Consider the following 21,030-nt stretch of genomic DNA (forward strand, 5'->3'; position numbering starts at 1 on the left):
CGGGGTTGGAGTCGCTTGTAAATTCACCCCAGGCGTCAGACAGATTTGCAGCAGCGAGTGCTATTCGTTAGCAGAACAAACTCCCCAGGAACCAAGGACCAGCTGCTTTCGATAACAGGTCTGTGGACCCGCAGATTGTGCTCTGGGCAGACACGAAGTCCGGGTCTCGGTAGGACGGGGGAACCGGGTCCGACCGATGTCGTCCCCGGGGGACAATCGAGAACCTGTCTCTCTGGGCCAGAGACCCTATGGAAACAGCGCAGCTCAGTCCCTCCCTTGCCGCGCTGTTCGGACCGCTGCCCTGGCTCTTGGCCTCCTGTGGGCACGATCCCCTTCCTGGCCCCGCTGCCGTACACGTGCCAGCCCCGCATGTGGGACTGCAACAGGCACATGGAGGCTCCCACTACAAACCAGGATGAGGCTCCTTGAAGCAGCCCAGGACACGTGGAGAGGTAAGACGTGGCAGCCAGAGCGCAGGAGGCAGGGGGAGGAAGGAGCTGGTGGGCACTGGAGGCCAGGGGTGACAATGGGCAGAGCCAGGCAAGGGCTGGCTTGGGGAGGCAGCAGAGAAGGGAAAGCGAGGGCGCACGGGGCGGGAGAAAGCCCTGGGAGGAACCGAGGCCTCCCGCAAGGATGGGGAGAGACAGCAGGCCGAGGAAGCCCGGGAGCGGGGGGCAGTGCAGCGAGGCCCCGGGGGCGGGCGTCATCTGCCCTAGGCACCCCCCGGCTGGAGGACTGCTCGACACGGGGCGTACGCGTGCCGCGGCGCGCGCGTGCGGCATTGCTGTGGGAGCCGGGGTTTTGGTTTGTTTTCTCGCTGGAGGACCAGAAAGGGACTAGCAAGGGGGAGCCTGGGGGTCCCAGCCCAGGGCCAGACCAAAGGGCTGGCTGCCGGACCGTGGCCTGGAGTGCTGCAGACTGCAGCCCACCCTGTCCAACACGGAGCATAGGAAAGGGCCGCCCGCCCGCCCGCCCGCATGATGCGGGTCGCTGGTCTGCGGTCTGCTGGTCCTCAGCACAAAGCGCCCGGGACCCCGCCACGCCGGGCGCGGGCACACGTGCACGGGGGTGCGTCCGTGACGCCACGGCAGGGACGGAAGCCCACAGCAGGCTGCGCAGACACGTCCAACGCCGGCGGGACCGGGACGGGGGTCCCCGCAACTTCCCTCGGGACTCGGCGGCACTGCCCCGTGCCCCCCTGCGGCTCGGGCCGAGCCCCGCGAAGGAGCCCAGAGGCGGAGCAGAGGCAGCGGCTCGGCATCAGGCTGCCGCCCCGGGCATCGGGGGCGGGCGGGGCGCAGCGCGGGCAGCGGGCGGGGCTCACCGCGCCAGGGGACTGCGCCTGCGCGGGCCGGCTCCGAGCCCTCAGGCGGGTGCAGCCGCCGGCGCGGGCCGGGGGCCTGTGCAGGGCCGGGCCGGCAAGGAGCAGGAGCCGCTTCCCGCGAGTCGTGTCGTGTCGTGTCGTGTCCGTGGCCACGCGCCACCCGGCCTCCGCAGCGCCCGCCTCCCGCCGCGCGACGGCCACGGGTTACGGTGGGGAGGAGCTGAAGGCGTGACACGGCGCGGACGTCCTGTGACATCACGTGTGACGCGGGCAGGAGGCGGGGCAGCGGGGCGGGTCAGTGACGCGTGTCCGCCGGCGCGGGACACGTGCCGGGCAGGGGGGGCCGTGCGCGCTGCGCCGAGGCAGGGGCTGCGGTCGGGGCCCCGCAGCTCGCAGCCCGCTCGGCCCGGCCCGGCCCGGGGCAGCACGAGCCGCTCCCGGTGGGGCGGTTTCCCCGTGATCGTGGGTGCTGCCGCCGCCGCCGGCTGCGCGGTGACGCGCTGGTCTCGTCGCCCGGGTCGGGGCCTGCGGCGGGATGCGGCCGGGCCCCAGGGGTGCGTGGCGGCAGCAGCCCGGCGCCCGCCGCGCGGCCCGGCCTGAGGACCAGCCCCCTCGCGTGCGCCGCGAGGGGCCCCCGCCCCCGCGGCACTCAGGTGAGGCGCGGCGCGGCGCGGCGCGGGTGCGGGGCCCGTGTCTGCCGCGCCGGGTGTGGCCGTGTGGGCCGAGGGACGCGGGCAGACCAGGCTCTTGGCGGGATCTGATACCTCCTGTTGGACCAACTTACGCAGCTGGAAGCAATCTTTGAGCAAGGTTCGGCCGAGGAAGTCTCCGCGGTCGCTCTGCCTGGGTGGGCTGAGACCCCGCGGCGCGTGCAAGACTGGCGCTGGCTGGAGGTGGAGACTGAGGAGCCAGCGGGGAGAGAAGGGCCAGGGAGAGTGGAGAGGCGCCTCGGGAGTCGGCTGTCAGGCAGGTTATAACGTGTCAGAAATCCAGCCTCCGTGACTTAGCGTGCAGGAGGTTGCTGACGTGGAGTTCGTAGGCTCGTCTCTGGGAAGTGTTTTGTACGTTCCCTTTCAGGATCAGGACGCAGAGATTGGACCCAGAGTGGTTTTCGTGTGAGAAATCTGGCCCCACGCCGCGGTGCGTGGGTGTTCCCGTCTCCGATAGATGTCCGTCCGGTGCGCGTTCGTCCCGGTGTGCGGTTGCGGTTTGGTCTCTCCTACGCCTTTTCTGGCGGGGCGTGGGTGCCCTGGACGAGATGTGTCGCGTTTCTGGAGGTGCAGCCGTAGGATCCGGGAATGCTGCGGCTCTGTCGCGGGCGCGGTGGCGATGCAGCGGCACGGTTTACATGTCTCGTCCCGCGTGCTCTGCATCCATGCGGTGAGCTCTGGGTCTGAGGAAGTTTGCTTCCGGTGATGAGGTCAGCGAGGTTCGGTGCTTGTTCGGAGGCGGGGATGGGTGGCTCTGGGCAGATCTCTTTAAGAACAGGTCTCGTTCTAGTATGGGCTGCAGTAGTTTGAGGATTTTCCATACGGGTTCGAGGGAGGGGTGATCTGTCATAACCAGCGGTGCGATGCTGGGGTTTTTCTTCTGTGCTGCAGCAGTTCTTCACGCTGCATCCGGGTGGCTCTTTCAAACGGGTGACCTCTCTCTGGAGGAGCGTCCTTGTTGGTTGAAAGCCTTTTTAAGATGGGTGAGGAAGCAATCCCAGGTCTTCTCCTCAGTGCAAATTCGGGGGCATCTGTAGATCACAGCTTTTTTGGTGTGTTTAGGGTGAATGCTGGTTCTGTGAAGATATACAAGAAACCCACAGACCAACACGCATAACTTGGTCTGTATTTTATCGTTCTGGATACTGATCATTGTGTCTAAAAAGAAGATGTTGGTGCTGGACTGTCTCTGCTGCAGGCAGGGGCTGAGGCTTGCATGTCTGCCCCTGCCCGTGACAGGGCTGCGATATTCGTAACCACGTGGCTGCGCTGGCACAGACGTGATCCCTGGGCGCGGGCAGGTCCCGGGCCGAGACCCTGATCTTTCTCCCTGCACGGGTGCAGCACCCAGCACAGAGAGGCTGCATCAATAACCTAATCTCTCATGCCCCTGTGAGCTCGTTGTGCCCAATATAGGGCTGGTGCAGGTGCCACAGAGATGAGACTCCCAAGTGGCCTCTAATTTGTTCACGTACAGCTAACCCAGGCCTGTGTCCCGCTGCAGACTCCCCTGAACCGGAGCAGACCTGGGAGCAGTCAGCAGACGAAAGCTCCTCAGGCTGGAGGCCCAGACGAGGCTCGATCCCAGGGGCAGGGAAGGGGCGGTGGGTCTCCACTTCCCAGCACCGTGAGCACCGTCCCTCGGTGCAGAAATCCCCTTCCACAACACGGTGGTGGGGTCCGTGCTGCACAGATCAGCGGTTCTTGTTCTCCTGGTGCCCCTGGGATCCCCTCACGTGCCCGGGAGCAGACCGACCTTGCGTTTCCCCTCCCCTGCCCTTAGCGTGTGGATCTGATACGGCCCCGGCGTCGCTGGAGCTTCTTCCCCAGGGAGCAGTGTCCCTGCAGGCTCTGTCATGGTGCTGCGATCCCTCCCCGCGCTGGGACAGAGTTACTGGGGCTCATCTCCAGCCTCGTGGCTGTGGAGGTCTGTTAGCAAGAGCTGCGGGACTGAGTCTTCCTTCTCCCCCCTCTTCCACACACCGACGCCTCCGTCTCCCCCGTCCCAGGCTCGTGCAGGAGCCTAGCAGGGCTTCCCCGTGCCAGCACCGCCAGGGCTCACCTGTGCCCTCCCTTCCCACCCGCAGGTGCTGGGACCCTGCAGGGAGCTGAGCAGCAGCCTCCTGAGGAGGGACTGGTGATGCCGGAGCGGCAGAGGACGTCCCCGGGGAGCCTGGAGGAGAGGAGCTCCCTGAGGCCTGCGCCAGGCCAAGTGCAGAAGGGGCAGGGCAGGCCTCCAGAGCAGGAGGAGAGCTTGGAGGTGAGCAGGGCCCCGGTTCACTTGTGGTGGGCAGTGCAGCTGGGGCAGAGCGCAGGAGGAGCCCGGGGTGCTGTAAAGACTTTGGGGAGCAGAGACCTGAAGAGCGTGAAGGCTGCGGTGTTGGAGGCTGCAAAGACCCCGAGCTGCATTAGCAGGAGCTCCCTCCCGAGCGCCGATACCAGGGGTGCTGGCGCGGGCAGGCCGGGTTACAGTGCGTGGAGCCGGGGCTCCCTGCCTCTAAACGTGCTGCCCAGGCTGCCGCAAAGGACCGAGCAAAGAGAGCGGGATGAGCTGGGCTAAGGCCGGCACATGAACTCCTGCATCCGCAGCTGCATCCACATCACATGTCAGCTGAAGACTGGGGAGTTGTGTCCCCTTACCTGTCGTGGCTAAGGTTGCAATTAGTGGTAGTGCCCGGTGAGTGCAGACAGGGCTGTGGGGGCTGGGAGCAGCTGGCCCAGGAGACACTGATGGTGCAACGCTTGTGCCCGCAGCTCCGGGAGGTGTTTGAGGACGTGGCTGTGTATTTCACCCGGGAGGAGTGGGAGCTGCTGGGCGATGAAGACAAGGTGCTTTACCGGGACCAGATGGTGAAGAATTACCAAGCCCTCGTTTCCCTGGGTAAAGCTCTGGGTCTTGCTTCCCCCCGGAGATATGTGAACTCTGGAGTTTTGTAGTCACCTCCCTGTTCCAACAGCCCCGTCCTCATGAACTTTTGGCTGGAGGTTTAAATCCCCTCCCTCCCCGCTGATCTGTCAGTGATCAGGCCTCCCTCACATTTCAGACTGAGATCTCCTCCTTCATTTGCTCCAGCCGCCTTCACCTGTGCCTTCCCCGATCTTGTCACTCCTGGTTGTTCCATATGCAGCAGTTTCTTGGCAGCATGATCTCCCTTTGCCTTCTCAGCATGTTCACGTCATCTCCAGGTCATTGTGCACAAATGCACTAAGAGCTGTTCCTTGGGGGAGGATTCTGATTTCCTCCCTGTCTGGCCTCGCGTGTCCTCTCCAGACACATTTAACAATCCTAGCATGCTCCGTTCTGTGATATCTAAGTCTCCTTTCTCCTGTCATTATGACCCAGCAGAAGTTAATAAAAAGTCTTGTCAGCCTCTGCAGTTACAACAGGGGGGTGATGCATTTCTGCAGCTGGTCCTCTAGGGACCTGTGTACGTGAGATGTCAAACAAACCTGGGTTACAAGGTGTTCCTGGAAGCTATTGTCCACATTCCTTGCAAACATCTTTATCTCCATAGACCAGAGACTCTGGCTTTGATGTATTTTTTACAGCCTGTGCTCTCCAGCTCCCTCTGCCACTCTCAGAAGTTTTCTTGTGCTCTCCCTAAAATCCCTCTGTTGATCAGATGCCCATCGTCGTGATAACAAGAAGTGGGCTAGCTGCAGGACCTAGGGAAAACCAGTTTTCATTTCTAGAGGATCTCTAACACAGGGCTTGTAGTAGCTTGTGTGCCGTGTTGAGGTACTGAGCTTTTAAGAGGTCAGTTTTGCATTTCTGATGATTTCTTTCCCCTCCCTTCCCCCCAGAAGAAAGGAAGTGCTTCCTTCAGGAAGTGCTTCAATGTTTTGTCCTGCTCAATAAAGACCATATAGACAATTTCTATGTTATGGCCTTTCACGTGCTGTGGAATGTGTCTCTTTCTGCCTCCTTTGGTCCATATCCACAGCTCCCAGCAACTTGGTGTTCAACCCTGCAGTACTTGCCAACCTGTGCACTCGTCACCCCTCTGGGATGATCCTCCCAATGGACAGGATGATTGCTCAGTTGCATCTACAGCTATTATGAAATCATCCTTTCCTCTCCCTGGCGATGATGAATTACTCTGAGTCCCAGAAAAAAAGTCTCATTTTTAGCTTCTTGTCATGGATGCCTTTCACTGCCATGAGTCCCTTCACTAAGCTCATTTCCACTTCTTTTCCTAGAATTACACTGAGAAGATAAGTGTGACCATCCATAAGTGTGTCCAATATCTCTTCTTTTTTGTACTTTGAAAACAGTGAAAGCTTTGTTTTTGTTCTCCAGTACATCATGGAGCATGCATCTCCTCACCTGTCCCTGGTGACACTGTCAGTTTAATGCCTTTCTAAATCAGGAGTAGTTGGTGCTTTGTTTGCTATGACCACTCCTGATCCACCTGGGTGATGAGGACTGTTATCTCTTGAAGGCTTCTCCCTGCAGTGCCTTTTCTTTCATCTTAAATGCCCATCCTCCCTTGTCCATCAAGGCCCTAGTAGACACCTTAAGTTCATTGGATCCATTGCCCAAATCCCAGTTACATTCTGCATCCAATACCCAGTCACAAATGCTCTTTAACCACTTCCTAAACAGGATATCGAGGTCCCACACCTGACTTAATCTGCAGCATCCAGCAAGGACAGGTGGAGCTCTGGACTTGTGATGATGATGATGAGGATCGTGGGGGAATCTCAAGATGGGAGGACCTGCTGCCAGGTGAGTTGTATCTGTCCCTTCCACCTGACTCTGCTGCCAGTAAAGCTCCATGGCCAGAGTGCTAGCAGGACCTGGGAACCGCAAGCCTGCCCTGTGCTGCCATTGCAGGGTGCTGACCTGAGACACAGTATATTATTGCTGTAATGCAGGGGCAGGCAATTATTTTGGCTGGAGGGCCACGTAACCGGTTTTGGTGAGCTGTTGAGGGCCGCAAGGCTGGCCCTGTCCCCTGGTTGCTATCTTCGGACTGTAAGTCCTATCCTAAACTCTGACCTTTGCCACCCTCCCCTTGTCCCCAGACGTACTCCTTTTGGAAAAGGTATTTGCCATCTTGGAACCACAACACCCCCCCACCCCCCAATTATATCCTAAAAATCAAACATCCATAATAATATATTTACTTTGTTTTACAAATATGTATTTTTGTCCTGATTTGTGTGTGTTTGTGCTGTTTATGTATAGAAATATATGTATAGAAATGATTGCATAATAGCTCAAAATGAAGTCTTACTTTTGTATATTGTGGGGGTGTGGAGGAGTATTAGAGGTGCACCATTACATCAGTCTGATATCGGATCAGCACCGATATAAAGAAAATTGAGTATATCAGAAATTGTCTGGTGTGGCCAATAATTTGGCTGATCAATGCCCACGTCTTTGCTGACGCAGCACGGCATGCAGACAGTGAGGAGCACAGCCCAGCAGCTTGGAGAGCTGCATACAGCTGGTAAGTCTGTTGTGTTGGAAGGGAGAAGGGGGTGGGTTTGGGGACACAGATCAATGACCCCCCATGGTGGAGGAGTGAGTGTGGCTGGGCCTGGGGCAGGCACTGCCCAGCCAGGCCGGGACAGGTACAGGGCAAAGCTGTGGCTTGTCCAAGGGGTCCAGGGGAGGGGGCGCAGCTCCTGTTGCTGCACGCAACCTGGGAAGGCACGGGGAGGGGTGTGTGCTCCTGGATCTGGGCGGCGGGTGGGGTGCAGCTGTGTGGGGCTTATTGGGCATGGATTGGCCCGCGCTGCACTTGGAGCAGATGGTGGTGCTAGGAGAGGGGCTACAGCAAAATTTGGGGGGTCTGTAGCCCTTTCCTAGCACTGCCACTGCCCACCCCGAGCACAGCCCATTGCAGCCCTGGCTCCACACCACAGCTTCAGCTCACCCTGCCCCTTGCAGATCTGGGGGCACCTTCCCCCCCATGCTCTGTCAGGGTGTGCACAGTGGCGGGAGATGTCCTCTTTCCCCATTGCCCCCCCCCCGGATGAGCCATGGCTCTGTCCTGTGCCCTGCCTCAGCCCCACTCCATCTCTCACCACTGGGGGCATTGATCTGCTCCCCCACACCCTTTCCCTCCCCCTCCCGTTTCACCACTGCAGACTTACCAGCTGGAGGCAGCTGCATCAGAAATCAGATCAGTATCGGCTGATATGTCTCCTTAAAAATTGGCTATTGGTATGAGCCCCCAAAATCTCTATTGGAGCACCCCTTAGGAGTATGGCTGGGTGAGCTTGTGGGGGTCTGCTGAGGTGTGTGTATATGGGGTGTAGGTGAGCATGTGGGATATATGTGGGTGGGTACATGTGGTTTGTGGAGTTGTGTGGGTTGGTATGGGGTTTGTGGGGGGCTGTGAGGTATGTGGTGGGGAAGGTGGTTGGGTTTATGTGTGTGGTGTGTGCATGTAGCAGTGAACGGGGCTTCCCCCAGAGGCTTGTGGGTGTGAGTAGGTGTGGGGTTTGTGGGCTGTCTGACTGAGGAACTATGGGTTGTGGGGCTTGCATGGGAGGGTTTGAAAGTATGTGGGGTGTGCATGGGAGCCCCCACATGCATCCAACTGAGCCGGTCAGCTCCTGCCCTGAAACAGCCTAGAGCCTGCACGTCATGTGGTGTCTCCCCTGCATACGCCCAGCGTAGCCCGAACCTGTGCCACCCGGGCTTGACACTTTCAGTCACCCCAGGCATGCAGCATGGCTAGGGCAGCTTCTTCCAGCTGCTGCCACCACTTCCCCCAGCCCCATGGTAGCAGTGTGAACCAGCGCTCGCAGCCCAATCCAGCTTGCTCTGTTCCAGCTCCGGGCTCGCCCCTCCAGGCTGAGCAGCCGCAGCAGCTGGGCAGAATATGTTGTTCATTGCAGGGAAAAGTAGCCCCTCCCCCTCGCAGCTGTCGGGCAGTTTTTGGTGCGGTCACCCACACCGTGCCAGGCTCTCATAGTTTCATAGTAGCTAGAGTCGGAAGGGACCTAGGTAGATCATCTAGTCCGACCCCCTGCCTTGGCAGGAAAGAGCACCGGGGTCAGATGACCCCGGCAAGGTGCTCATCTAACTTCCTTTTAAAAATCCCCAGGCTAGGAGCCTGCACCACTTCCCCTGGAAGCCGGTTCCAGGCCCTAGCCACCCTGACTGTGAAGTAGCGCCTCCTAATATCTAATCTAAACTTACCCTCCGCCAGCTTGTGACCGTTATTCCTGGTCACTCCTGGCAGCGCACGGGGGAACAGGGACTCCCCCAATACCCGCTGATCCCCCCTGACCAGTTTGTAGCAGGCCACAAGGTCCCCCCTTAACCTTCTCTTGTGGAGGCTAAACAGGTTCAGGTCCCATAGCCTCTCCTCATAAGGCCTGCCCTGCTGACCCCTGATCATACGAGTGGCCCTCCTCTGAACTCTTTCCTTATCGTCCACGTCCCTCTTGAAGTGCGGCGCCCAGAACTGGACGCAGTCCTCCAGCTGCGGCCTGACCAGTGCCGCATAGAGGGGGAGGATCACCTCCCTGGACCTACTCGAGATGCATCTGTGGATGCATGACAGGGTACGGTTGGCCTTCTTGACTGCCTCCCCACACTGCCGGCCCATGTTCATCGTGGAGTCAATGACGACTCCAAGATCCTTTTCCGTCTCCGTGCTGGCAAGAGGGGAGTTCCCCAAGCCTGTAAGTGTGGTGCCGGTTCTTCCTCCCCATGTGCAACACCTTGCACTTATCAGTGTTAAACCCCATCCTATTCTCATCCGCCCACCGTTGCAACCTGTCAAGGTCAGCTTGTAGCCTATTGCACCCTTCTAGTGCACCCACATCCCCCCACATCTTAGTGTCATCAGCAAACTTGAACAGGGTGCTTTCTACCCCTGTCATCCAAGTCACTGATGAAGATGTTGAACAGTGCGGGCCCGAGGACCGAGCCCTGCGGAACCCCACTGCCCACGTCCTTCCAGGTCGAGAAGAACCCATCCACCACCACCCTCTGGGTGCGGCCCTCCAACCAGTTGGCGACCCATTTGACTGTGTGGGCATCGACACCACAGTCTCCCAGTCTCCCTGCGGCTCGGTCACCATTGCTTCTGGGTTTCCCTGCGACTGCTCTGCGTTGTCACTGATGCCGAGCAGGTCAGCTCCGGGCAGCTGCACCAAAACCTGCCTGGCAATGGTGAGAGGGAGGAACCAATTTTCCTTCACAACAAGTAACAGTTTCATCCTGGCACAGCTGCTTCTGTTGCTGCTCAACCTTGAGCAAGCCTGGAGCCAGGGCAGTGGCATGGGAAAGAAACTGCTGCTTAGCATGGAATAAAAGCTGCCCCTTCCCCTTCCCTCTGCATCTTCACAGAGCCCGAGCCCACGCAGGGCTGCCCTGAGTCTGCTTTGCACTACCACTGCTGCCTCACTGGGCAGCTCAAAGGCGATGGTGATATGGTAGAGACGCAGGGCAACACCTCCCTGACCCGAGCTTGTAGGGATTTGGTGAGGGAGGCTAAAGCAGCACTGGAGCTTAGATTAGCTTCTGGGATTAAGGATAACAAAAAGTCCTTCTTCAAGTATATAGGTAGCAAGAAGAAGTCTCGGGGTAACACTGGACCCCTACGGGGCAGGGCAGGGCAGGGCAGTTGGTGACGGAGGCGCGAGAGAAGGCCGAACCCTTCAACACGTTCTTTGCCTCCGTGTTCCTGTCCGCTGACAACGGGGTGCTCTCGGGTGACAGCGTAGAGAGGCCCGGGAAGGATGCGAGTCCCTCGACTGTTAGTTTGGACCTAGGTAAGGATTACCTGGAGGGCTTAGATGTGTCCAAGTCGGTGGGCCCGGATGACCTTCATCTGCAGGTGCTGAGGGAATTGGCTGGTGTCATTGTGGAGCTGTTGGCACGGCTGTTGGAGGACTCCTGGTGCTCGGGCCAAGTCCCTGAGGACTGGAAAAGGGCCAATGTGGTCCCTGTTTTCAAGAAGGGGAGGAAGGAAGAGCCTGGCAACTACAGGCCAGTCAGCCTCACTTCTATCCTGGGGAAGGTCTTTGAAAAAATGATCAAGGGCCACATTTGTGAGAGCCCTGCAGGAGAAGGGATGCTGAGGGGTAACCAGCATGGGTTCGTGCCAGGCCGATCCTGCCTGACCAACCTGGTCTCTTTCTACGACCAGGTAACAAAGAGCTTAGATGTGAAGGAGGAAGTTGCTGTCGTCTTCTTGGACTTCCAGAAGGCTTCGACACAGTGTCCCCCCCAGTTCTGGTGGGCAAGCTGAGGGGCTGCGGCATTGACAAATGCATGGTCACACGGGTGGCAAACCGGCTCCGGGGTCGCACCCAGAGGTGGTGGTGGACAGGTCAGTGTCGACCTGGAGGGTGTGGGCAGCGGAGTCCCCCAGGGCTCGATCCTGGGGCTGGTGCTGTTCAAGATCTTCATTAGCGACCTGGACGAGGGTGTGGAGAGCACCCTGTTCAAGTTTGCTGATGACACCAAGCTGTGGGGTAAAGCGACTACACCGGCAGGCAGGGACCGCATCCAGGCAGACCTGGATAGGTTGGAGAAGTGGGCGGACCTGAACAGGATGCGGTTCAACAAGGACAAGTGCAGGGTGCTGCACCTGGGGAGGGGGAACCAGCATTGTGGCTATAGGTTAGGGGCTGCCCCTCCCGGCAGCACAGGGGCAGAGAGGGATCTTGGGGTCAGGATTGACTCCAGGATGAATACGAGTTGCCAATGCGCCGAAGCAGTAGGCAGAGCCAACCGCACCCTGTCCTGCATCAACAGGGGCATCACTGACAGGTCCAGAGAGGTCTTGCTCCCCCCCCATGCGGCGCTGGTCAGGCCGCAGCTGGAGTCCTGTGTCCAGTCCTGGGCGCCGCACTTCACGAGGGACGTGGGGAGCCTGGAGAGGGTCCAGAGGAGGCCACGCGTATGGCTGGGGGCCTCCGTGGCCAGCCCTATGAGGAGAGGCTGAGGGACCTGAATCTCTTCAGTCACCGCAAGAGGAGACTGAGGGGGATCTTGTGGCTGCTACAACCTCATCAGGGGCCAGCAGCAGGGACTCGGGAACGTCTGTTCCGCAGGGCCCCCTTGGAGTCACCAGGAACAATGGCCACAAGCTGCGGGAGGAGAGGTTGAGGTTGGATATTAGGAAGAACTACTTCATGGTAAGGGTGGCCAGAGCCTGGAACAGGCTCCCCAGAGAGGGGGTGCTCTCACCTTCCCTGGACATCTTCAAGAGGAGCCTGGACAGGCACCTGGCTGGGGTCTTGTGACCCCTGCCCCCCCCCCAGTGCTCCTTCCTGCCCATGGCAGGGGGTCGGACTCGATGATCGGTCTATAGGTCCCTTCCAACTCAGTGATTCTATGATTCTGTGAACTCTGCGTGGGCTCCAGACGATTATACAGTCTTCAGTCTGGACAGGCGAGCCTGGAGCTGGTGCAGAGCACACAGGATCAGGGCTGCACGCACTGATTTCTGCCACACCACCTGGCTCATGGCATCCAGAAGGAGCTGCTGCCACCCAGACTGCCTAGAGAGGAAGCCCAGCTGCACAGCCATCCCATCCTTACTGTGTGCCCAGAGGGCAGCAGGTTGTGCCTCGGCCAGGCGGGATCATGGAACCCACTGCAAGCTTGACAAACTAGACGGGCTGTATTTTGCCCACCCCTGTTGTAATGTGTCCAGGCGGGTGTTGTTCCCACTCTCTGAAACTGAACAATGTTGAAACAAACAACTATTCCCTTCTAATGACAGATGTTTGCTGACAATCATGTTCAGTGTCTTGATTGTTGTCCCAGATCTAGTTTCCGTGGGCTGCCACAATCCTAAGTTGCCATCTTCACTCAGCAAAGTAAGCGTTCATTCCCCAGCCCAAGGTAGCCATACCTCTGTAAAACCGTCTCCTTGGGCATGATGGGATTCCTAGTCCCCCACTGAAATCAGGGTGGTATACAGAGGTTCTGTGTAGCCATTCCTGTTGGTCAAGAAAGAAGCTGAGGCTGTCGCTGGCTACTTCTGGTCAGGTAGACATGCAACCCAGGAAGAGTTTCATTATAGCATCACAGAAGTGGGGTCGAAGGGACCTTGTAGATCTTCAAGTCCGACCCTCTGCCTGGGCAGGAGAAAAAACGGGGCTCAAATGAGTCTAGCCAGGTAGGCATCAAGCCTTCTCTTAAAGACCCCCAGGGCAGGAGCCAGCACCACTTCCCTTGGAAGTTGGTTTCAGACCCTAGCCGCCCTGACCGTGAAGTCGTTCTTACAGATGACTAATCTAAACCTACTCTCCAATAATTTGTGTCCATTATTCCTTGTTATGCCGTGGGGGGCTAGGGGAAACAAGGCCTCTCCCAAACCCTTCTAGTCCCCCCTAGTGAGTTTATAGGCAGTCACCAGTTCCCCCCTCAGCCTTCGCTTGTAAAGGCTGAACAGGTTCAGGTCCTGCAGTCTCTCATTGTAGGGTCTGCCTTGTTGTCCCCGGATCATGCGGATGGATCATGTCTCAGGCTGCATTAAATGGCTGCATGGCAGGGGTGGGATTCAAAAGATTTCAGGTTGTGGGAAGTGAATCCCCCATGCTTTCCACCAGAATTGCCCCCTTCCTGTTTCCTGTCTGGGGTCTAGAGTGTCACAAAGCCTGAGACTCGGCACAGAGTCCTGGTTCAAGTTGATGCCAAGGCCTTAGACCCTTTGAAGACTCCTGTGACATGGAGGCCACTTGGGACCGGTCAGCAGAGGAAAGGTCCATGGGTGCATTCCCTGCACAAGAGCTTTCCCTGGAAACAGGCAGGAAGCACAGCCCTGCTCCTCTCCTCAGAAGGTAGCCAGAGGTCTATGTCCTCTCCTCGTCCTCAGCCCCTTAGAGCATGAAGCCATTCAGACACTGCCTGAATGCACATGTCTCACATGTGCTTGTCCTAGTAGAGCCTGAGGTGATGGTATGGACAGCTGGGCCAGAAACTCTGAGGGTCAAGCTCTGAAATGCACTGAGTAGGGAGCACCTGCCCAGAACAGGGACCTGCCCCTTTCTCACCCCCAGCACTTAAGGCCTCTTGCCAAAACCTGGTTTTCTTGAGGGAGCACAATGCCGTGGTCCAGGTGTGCTCTGAGGCCCATCCCAGTAGAAGGAATAGCAGTGTTTGTCCTTTCCCAGCAGAGTAGGGACTAATCTGGAGTTTCTTGTCCCCATGCAGGTGGTGCCAGGCCGCTGAGCAGAGCTGAGGAGGAGTCTCCCGGGGAAGGGTCTGGAGACCCATGGACTTATCCAGGGAGTTTGGGTGAGATGGACTCTCTGAGACCCGAGAAGGAGCCATGGCATGAGAATCGGGGAAAGCCACAAGAGCAGAAGGAGAATGTAGCCATGAGCCAGGTACCATCTCTAGTTGGGCATGAGGGTGGAGAAGGGGCAGAACATAGAAAGAGCCCCGGATATGGGGAGGAATTTGTGGTGCAGGTTCCCTGGGTGCAGGAAAGAGTTGAGAGACCTAAGGAGCCGCTGGAAAGATGCACTGCATGCAAGCAAAGGCAGTGGGTAGGGCCTCGGAGGGAAGCAGGAGCTCACTGCCAAGTACAGGGGCTGAGCTCACCCCTACTTGAAGGTCAGGAAAACCTTTCAGTGCCCATCACTCCTGGCTGTGCCCAAGATAAGGGAGAAGTCCCATGTATGCGCCAAGTGTGGGAAGAGCTTCACCTGCCTCTCTGCCCTGCTCAGTGCCAGACCCATTCTGGAGAGCTACCCCACTACTTCAACAAATGGGGGAAGAGCTTTGTGCTCCCCACAGACCTGGTCAAGCATTAACATTTGCAGAGGGGGAAGCATAATGCACAGCTGAGTCAAGAGTGGCAAGACTTTTACCTATTTTTGTCTCCCTGTCTCAGGACCAGCGCATTCACCTAGGGAGGAAGACACACTACTGCACTGATTGCAGGAAGAACTTCATGTGCTTGCAAGACCTGTCCCAGCACAAGTGTGTGTGGCACTGCTGCACCAAGTGTGGGAAGAGATTTAGGCAGCTCTCTGACCTGAGGAGGCACTTGTGCATGCACACAAGGGAGAAGCCACATCAGTGCTCAGAATGTGGGAAGAGCTTCGCTCACTCTTCCAGCCTGGCTAGGCACCAACGTATCCACACAGGGGAGAAGCCACATCACTGCTCAGAGTGTGGGAAGAGCTTCACTCTCTCCTGCAACCTGGCTCAGCACCAGCGTATCCACACGGGGGAGAAGCCATATCAGTGCTCAGAGTGTGGGAAGAGCTTCACTCAGTCCTCCAGCCTTGCTCTGCACCAGCGTATCCACACAGGGGACAAGCCACATAAGTGCTCAGAGTGTGGGAAGAGCTTCACTCACTCCTCCAACCTGGCTAGGCACCAGCGCACCCACACAGGGGAGAAGCCATATCGGTGCTCGGAGTGTGGGAAGAGCTTCACTCACTCTTGCAGCCTGGCTCACCACCAGCGTATCCACAGAGGGGAGAAGCCACATCACTGCTCAGAGTGCGGAAAGAGCTTCACTCTCTCCTCCACCCTGGCTAGGCACCAGCGTATCCACAGAGGGGAGAAGCCATATCATTGCTCAGAGTGCGGGAAGAGCTTCACTCAGTTCTCCAACCTGACCCAGCACCAGCGTATCCACAGCGGGGAGAAGCCACATCAGTGCTCAGAGTGTGGGAGGAGCTTCACTCAGTTCTCCAACCTGGTCCAGCACCAGCGTATCCACAGTGGAGAGAAGCCACATCAGTGCTCAGAGTGCGGGAAGAGATTCACTCAGTTCTCCAACCTGGCACAGCACCAGCGTATCCACAGCGGGGAGAAGCCACATCACTGCTCAGAGTGTGGGAAGAGCTTTACTCAGTCCTCCAACCTGGCTCACCACCAACGTATCCACACGGGGGAGAAGCCACATCAGTGCTCAGAGTGTGGGAAGAGCTTCACTCAGTCCTCCAACCTGGCTCAGCACCAGCGTATCCACACAGGGAAGAAACCTTATCAGTGTTCAGAGTGTGGGAAGAGCTTCACCCTCTCTTTTGACGTGGGCCGGGACCAGCTCATGCATACAGAGTAAAAGCACATCAGTTCTTTGAGTGCAGGAAGTGCTTCCTCCACTCCTCCAAACTGGCCCAGCACCAGTGCATCCCTATCTGGGAGTGTCCATAATTCTGCCAGCAATACAGGAAGGGTTTGGGGATGTATACTGGCTCAGCACCCCCCCAGTGTCTGCATGCAGGGAAGCAGTCTCATGCCAGGGGACTACATCAAGAGTTCACTTATTGTTCAGCCTTTCTAGGGCACTGCAAAACCCAAAGAACACAGAAGCTGGCCTCCTAGGTTTGATGCGGCTGAGGGGTTTAAAGGAAACACCTTGGGTAGAAGCCAGGGGGAGTCTGTGATCTGATCCTTGCATCAGCCTTGGAGCCTGTGCCACCCCATCATTCTCTAAAAGCAGCCAGTGCTCCCAGGGGGAGAAGAAGTGACTTCACAATAGGTGCCCTCCCCAAGACAGCTGGCTCCAAATGACATCCAGGGACTAGCTTTGGCCGACTCCCAGCTTTGACTTCTGCTGGCCCCAGGGTTCTTGTACTGAGGCTGTAGAGTTGCAGGAAGGAGGACATTTATTGCTGGGGAAGCATTCCCTGCTTTCCACCCTGACCATGCCTTTCCTCCCCACCGCATCACCTCTGTCCCAGGCCTGCACATGCCCATCATGGTATGCAAGAAACTGCTACTGCCACCCTGTGAACCCAGTTTGGCAAGTTTTGTTCCTCAGCTCCTCGTCAGAACTTGGCACCACCAGGTGCCAACTGCCCTCCCCTCCCCTTCCTGCCATCTTGCCCTCCATGCCATTCTCCATACCAGCTTCCTTGGTAATCAAGCCCCACAACTTAATGTGATACCCCTGTGGTTGGTCTCTATGTCCTCTCAAAGTGTGAATTGTGATAGTAGGGGTAAAGGAGGTGCATCCTGTGACATATCCTGCCTCTTTTGTGGAAGGGTGGGGAACGAATGAAGGCATCGTCTGGGTGAAATGCAGCATGTTGTAATCTCCCTGTGAGAGCGTGTCTGCCTTCCACTCACTCTGCTCGCAGGACTCGCCTGCCATGACTAAGAAGATGGAAAAATAAGGATGTTATTCCCTGCAGGGATAGATAAAATATAGCAGACCACCCAGGCTGGCTATTTTCAATAGTGCAGGTCTTTATTTAACTTAGCAACAAAAGTATCTTTCCACTAATTACTTCATTAACGGGGGGCGGTGAAGTCACCGCTTTAGTCAATTATAGTTTTTCTGAGGCTTTCGCTGGGCAACAGGCTTGCGTTGGGCATTGATCTCAGATCCTCCGCTGATCTGAGTCTGCCTGGGGATTGTTTGTTACTCTGGCCATTCCAGAGACCTCTGCAGGCACGGTCCTTCGTGCTTCCTCTTCAGAGTCTGCACCGTTGCTCGACGGACCCTGCGCCCCAGTAGGGATGTAGCCACTCCAGCCGTTTGTGGCTAATCCCAGTAGGCAACTATCAGTGATCGTCGTCTCCAACCACTCTGGGTTCCTGCCAGCTGCAACTTGTCCCGACAGGTAAGGGTTCCCCCACCCTTCTCCCTGTCTCACCAGAGAAGGATGGTCTAGTGTCTTAACGATCCTGGGATGATCCATTGGTGATCAGTTTCTTCCTCCGCTTTCTTCCAGTGCCCAAAGGGCAACGTTTACTGCTGTGTGCTGCCTTTTATGTTTGGTGGTGGTAATTAAGCCCTTAACCACTCCTGGTGTGTGTATGCCTCCACCTGTGACCTAGTTTCACCCACAGTAATGAGTTTGCCTAAAGCCCCGTTACATCCTCTTTTGTGTCGCCCCAAAAAACTGAGACTCATCGAGTCTTCATTGTTCTCGTCCCAAGCCACTGAGCTTGTCATTCTTGTATCTGTGTCAGTTGTAATTTCTGGGCGTGACAGGAAGTCCACATTCCTGCTCTTTTTTCCTGCCGGATGTTTCACTGAAAAATAAAAAGATTGTAAAGCAAGAGACCATCTCATTAGCCTAGCATTATCAAGTTTGACGGTTCACAACCAGCGCAGGGGTGCCTGGTCTGTAATTAGCACGAACTTACGGCCGAGTAAGTAATACTGGAATAGTTCTACCCTCTAAACACTCTCAATTGTAGAGTATCGTGGCTCCTAATTCTGTGCCAGAGGCATCTGTTTGTAAAAAAAAAAAAAAAAAAAAAGAATAAAAATTATTTCTGAAGTCGGGTGTATACAGCATCGAGTGTTGGCACAGGGCTGTCTTTACTTGTTTGAAGGCCCAGATGGCTCTAGAACTCCGCTGCAGTCTGTTTTTCCGCTCCTTTGTCATCTCCGTCAGAGGTGCAGCCTTCTCCAAAAAATCCTTAATGAAACAACAGTAACAATTAGCAAAACCCAGGAAAGATCGTAATTGTTTGAGGGTTTGTGGTACTGGATATTGTCTGATGGCCACCACCTTATCAGTGAGGGGTTTTATTTTCCCTTGTCCTACCATAAACCCGAAGTACTGGGTTTACCTCTTTCCTAGGGTGCACTTTTGGGGATTTGCTTGACGGAGCTTGTTAAGGATCTCCCGTAGATGCCGGCAGTGTGTCTCCCAATCGGGAGAAGACGATAATATCAATATACGTGGCTGTGTACTCTTCATGCGGGGCTAGCAAACGGTCCATCAGGCATTGGAATGAGGCTGCTGCCCCATGGAGCCCGAAAGGCATCCATCTAAATTGGAACAAACCCAGGGTGTTCCAAAGGTGGTTTTGTCTTTGTCAGCAGGGGCCACTGGAATTTGCCAGTATCCCTTAGTGAGATCCAAGGTCGAAATGTATTTAGTTTGGCCGACCTTCTCCGGCATCTTCTTGACCTGGGGCATCAGGAAAGCATCAAATGTTGCTATTTCATTTATCTTTTGGTAATTGATGCATAATCTTATGGTACCATCCATCTTCGGGACCAGCACCATTTGGCTCCTCCACGGACTCCAGGATTCCTCTGTGATGCCCAAGTTTTTCATTACTTCAATTTCTTGCTTGACTGCTGGCCATAAGTGTCAAGGTAGCCTCCTCCAACGTATGATCTGTCCTGATGGGGTTTGAATATGATGTTCCACCCCTCGGGCCTCCCCTGGGGTTTCGCAGAACATGTTGCAGTATTCTGACGTTAAGGCCCTTAGCATATTTTGCTGTTTCATGTTGGCCATCTACCTCGGGTTGAAATGAGTCCTTCTTTACCCCTTGAAACCCTTTGTCCCCCTCTAGTACATTGTATTCATAGTTTCATAGTTTTTAGGGTCGGAAGGGACCTGAGTAGATCATCTAGTCCAACCCCCTGCCATGGCAGGAAAGAGTACTGGGGTCAAACGACCCCAGCAAAGTGATTGTCTGGCCTTGTCTTAAACACCCCCAGGGTAGGAGCCTGCACCACTTCACTTGGAAGTTGGTTCCAGATCCTAGTCGCCCTGACTGTGAAGTAGCCTCCTGGTATCTAGCCTAAATCTACCTTCTGCCAGCTTGTGACCATTATTCCTGGTCACTCCTGGTCATGCTCGGGGGAACAGGGACTTCCCCAGCACCTGCTGGTCCCCCCTGACCAGTTTGTAACAGGCCACTAGATCCCCCCTCAGCCTTCTCTTGTGGAGGCTGAACAGGTTCAGGTCCCGTAGCCTCTCCTCGCAGGGCCTGCCCTGCTGCCCCCGACCATGCGAGTGGCCTCCTCCGGACCCTCTCTGTGTTGTCCACATCCCTCCTGCAGTGCGGCGCCCAGACCTGGATGCAGTACTCCCGCTGCGGCCTGACCAGTGCCGCATAGAGGGGGAGGATCACCTCCCTGGACCTGTTTGAGATACACCTGCGGATGCAGGACAAAGTGCAGTTGGCCTTCCTGACCGCGTCCCCACACTGCTGGCCCATGTTCATCTTGGCATCAATGATGACTCCAAGATCCTTTTCTGCCTCTGTGCTGACAAGAGGGGAGTTCCCCAACCTGTAGGTATGGTGCTGGTTCTTCCTCCCCAGGTGCAGCACCTTGCACTTGTCAGTGTTGAATCCCATCCTGTTCTCAACCTGTCTAGGTCCGATTGCAGCCTATTCCTCCCTTCTAGCATGCCCACATCCCCCCACATTTTAGTGTCTTCAGCAAATTTGAACATGGTGCTTTTTACCCCCTTGTCCAAGTCACTGATGAAGATGTTGAACAGTGCGGGCCCGAGGACTGAGCCCTGGGGGACCCCACTGCCCACATCCCTCCAGGTCGAAAATGACCCATCCACCACCACCCTCTGGGTGCGGCCCTCCAGCCAGTTGGCGACACATCTGACTGTGTGGGTGTCGACATCACAGCCCCCCAGTTTCTTAATGAGAACGGGTTGAGAGACAGTGTTGAAGGCCTTCTAAAAGTCCAGAAAGACTACGTCCACTGCTACCCCTGCATCTAAGGATTTGGTGACCTGGGCGTAGAAGGCCACCACTATGGTCTGACAGGACCTGCCTCTAATGAACCCGTGTTGGTTGCCCCTAAGCATAATCTCCCCCTGGCCCCTCATGGACATGCACCAGAATAATTTTCTCAAAAAGCTTGCCCAGGATCGAGGTAAGACTGACTGGCCTATAGTTTCCTGGGTCCTCCTTCCTCCCCTTTTTGAAGATGGGAACCACGCTGGCCCTCTTCCAGTCCTATGGCACCACACCAGAGCACCATGAGTGCTCATGCAGCCGTGCCAGGGGTCCTGCAATGACCTCAGCTAATTCCCTCAGTACTTGAGTGTGGAAATCATCCGGTCCAGCTGATTTGAATACATCCAGCCTCTCCAGACGTTCCCTGACTAGATCCTCACTGACCCTTGGCCTGGGTGCGCCTCCCCCGGGGCCCGAGGGGGCCCAGCGGGGGCGTGACTGTTCCGGTCCCTGCTTAGGAAAATGGAGGCAAAGAAATCGTTAAATAGGTTGGCTTTGTTGTCTGGTGTGACAACCAAATTTCCTAGCATGTCCTGCAAGGGCCCCACATTACCCAGAACCTTCTTTTTACCCCCTATGTATTTAAA

General features: G+C 56.5%; 2 protein-coding genes across 5 annotated transcripts in view; one reads left to right on the forward strand and one right to left on the reverse strand.

The window, feature by feature from the left end:
- The window catches only part of LOC149869885 (uncharacterized), a 499,172-nt gene that overhangs the window by 453,011 nt on the left and 25,131 nt on the right, over positions 1-21,030 (reverse strand). The window lies entirely within an intron of this gene.
- On the forward strand, positions 41-18,223 carry LOC149869907 (uncharacterized). Of its 4 annotated transcripts, none has more exons than XM_090035217.1 (7): positions 41-1,533; positions 4,122-4,294; positions 4,789-4,915; positions 6,641-6,763; positions 11,154-11,336; positions 14,174-14,349; positions 14,859-18,223. In XM_090035217.1, exons 1-7 carry the CDS (start codon positions 978-980, stop codon positions 16,041-16,043), a joined length of 2,523 nt encoding a protein of 840 aa, XP_089891343.1. In that variant the 5' UTR covers positions 41-977; the 3' UTR covers positions 16,044-18,223. The 4 variants fall into 4 exon arrangements, with proteins under 4 accessions (XP_089891343.1, XP_089891344.1, XP_089891345.1 ...); XM_090035219.1 differs by lacking the exon at positions 41-1,533 and adding an exon at positions 1,625-1,977 and having other exon boundaries at positions 14,859-18,221; XM_090035220.1 differs by lacking the exon at positions 41-1,533 and adding an exon at positions 1,984-2,704 and having other exon boundaries at positions 14,859-18,221.

The sequence above is a fragment of the Crocodylus siamensis genome, chromosome 2 (genome assembly GCF_052110815.1).
Source record: "Crocodylus siamensis isolate JL-2025a chromosome 2, ASM5211081v1, whole genome shotgun sequence".
NCBI classification, from domain to species: Eukaryota; Metazoa; Chordata; order Crocodylia; family Crocodylidae; genus Crocodylus; species Crocodylus siamensis.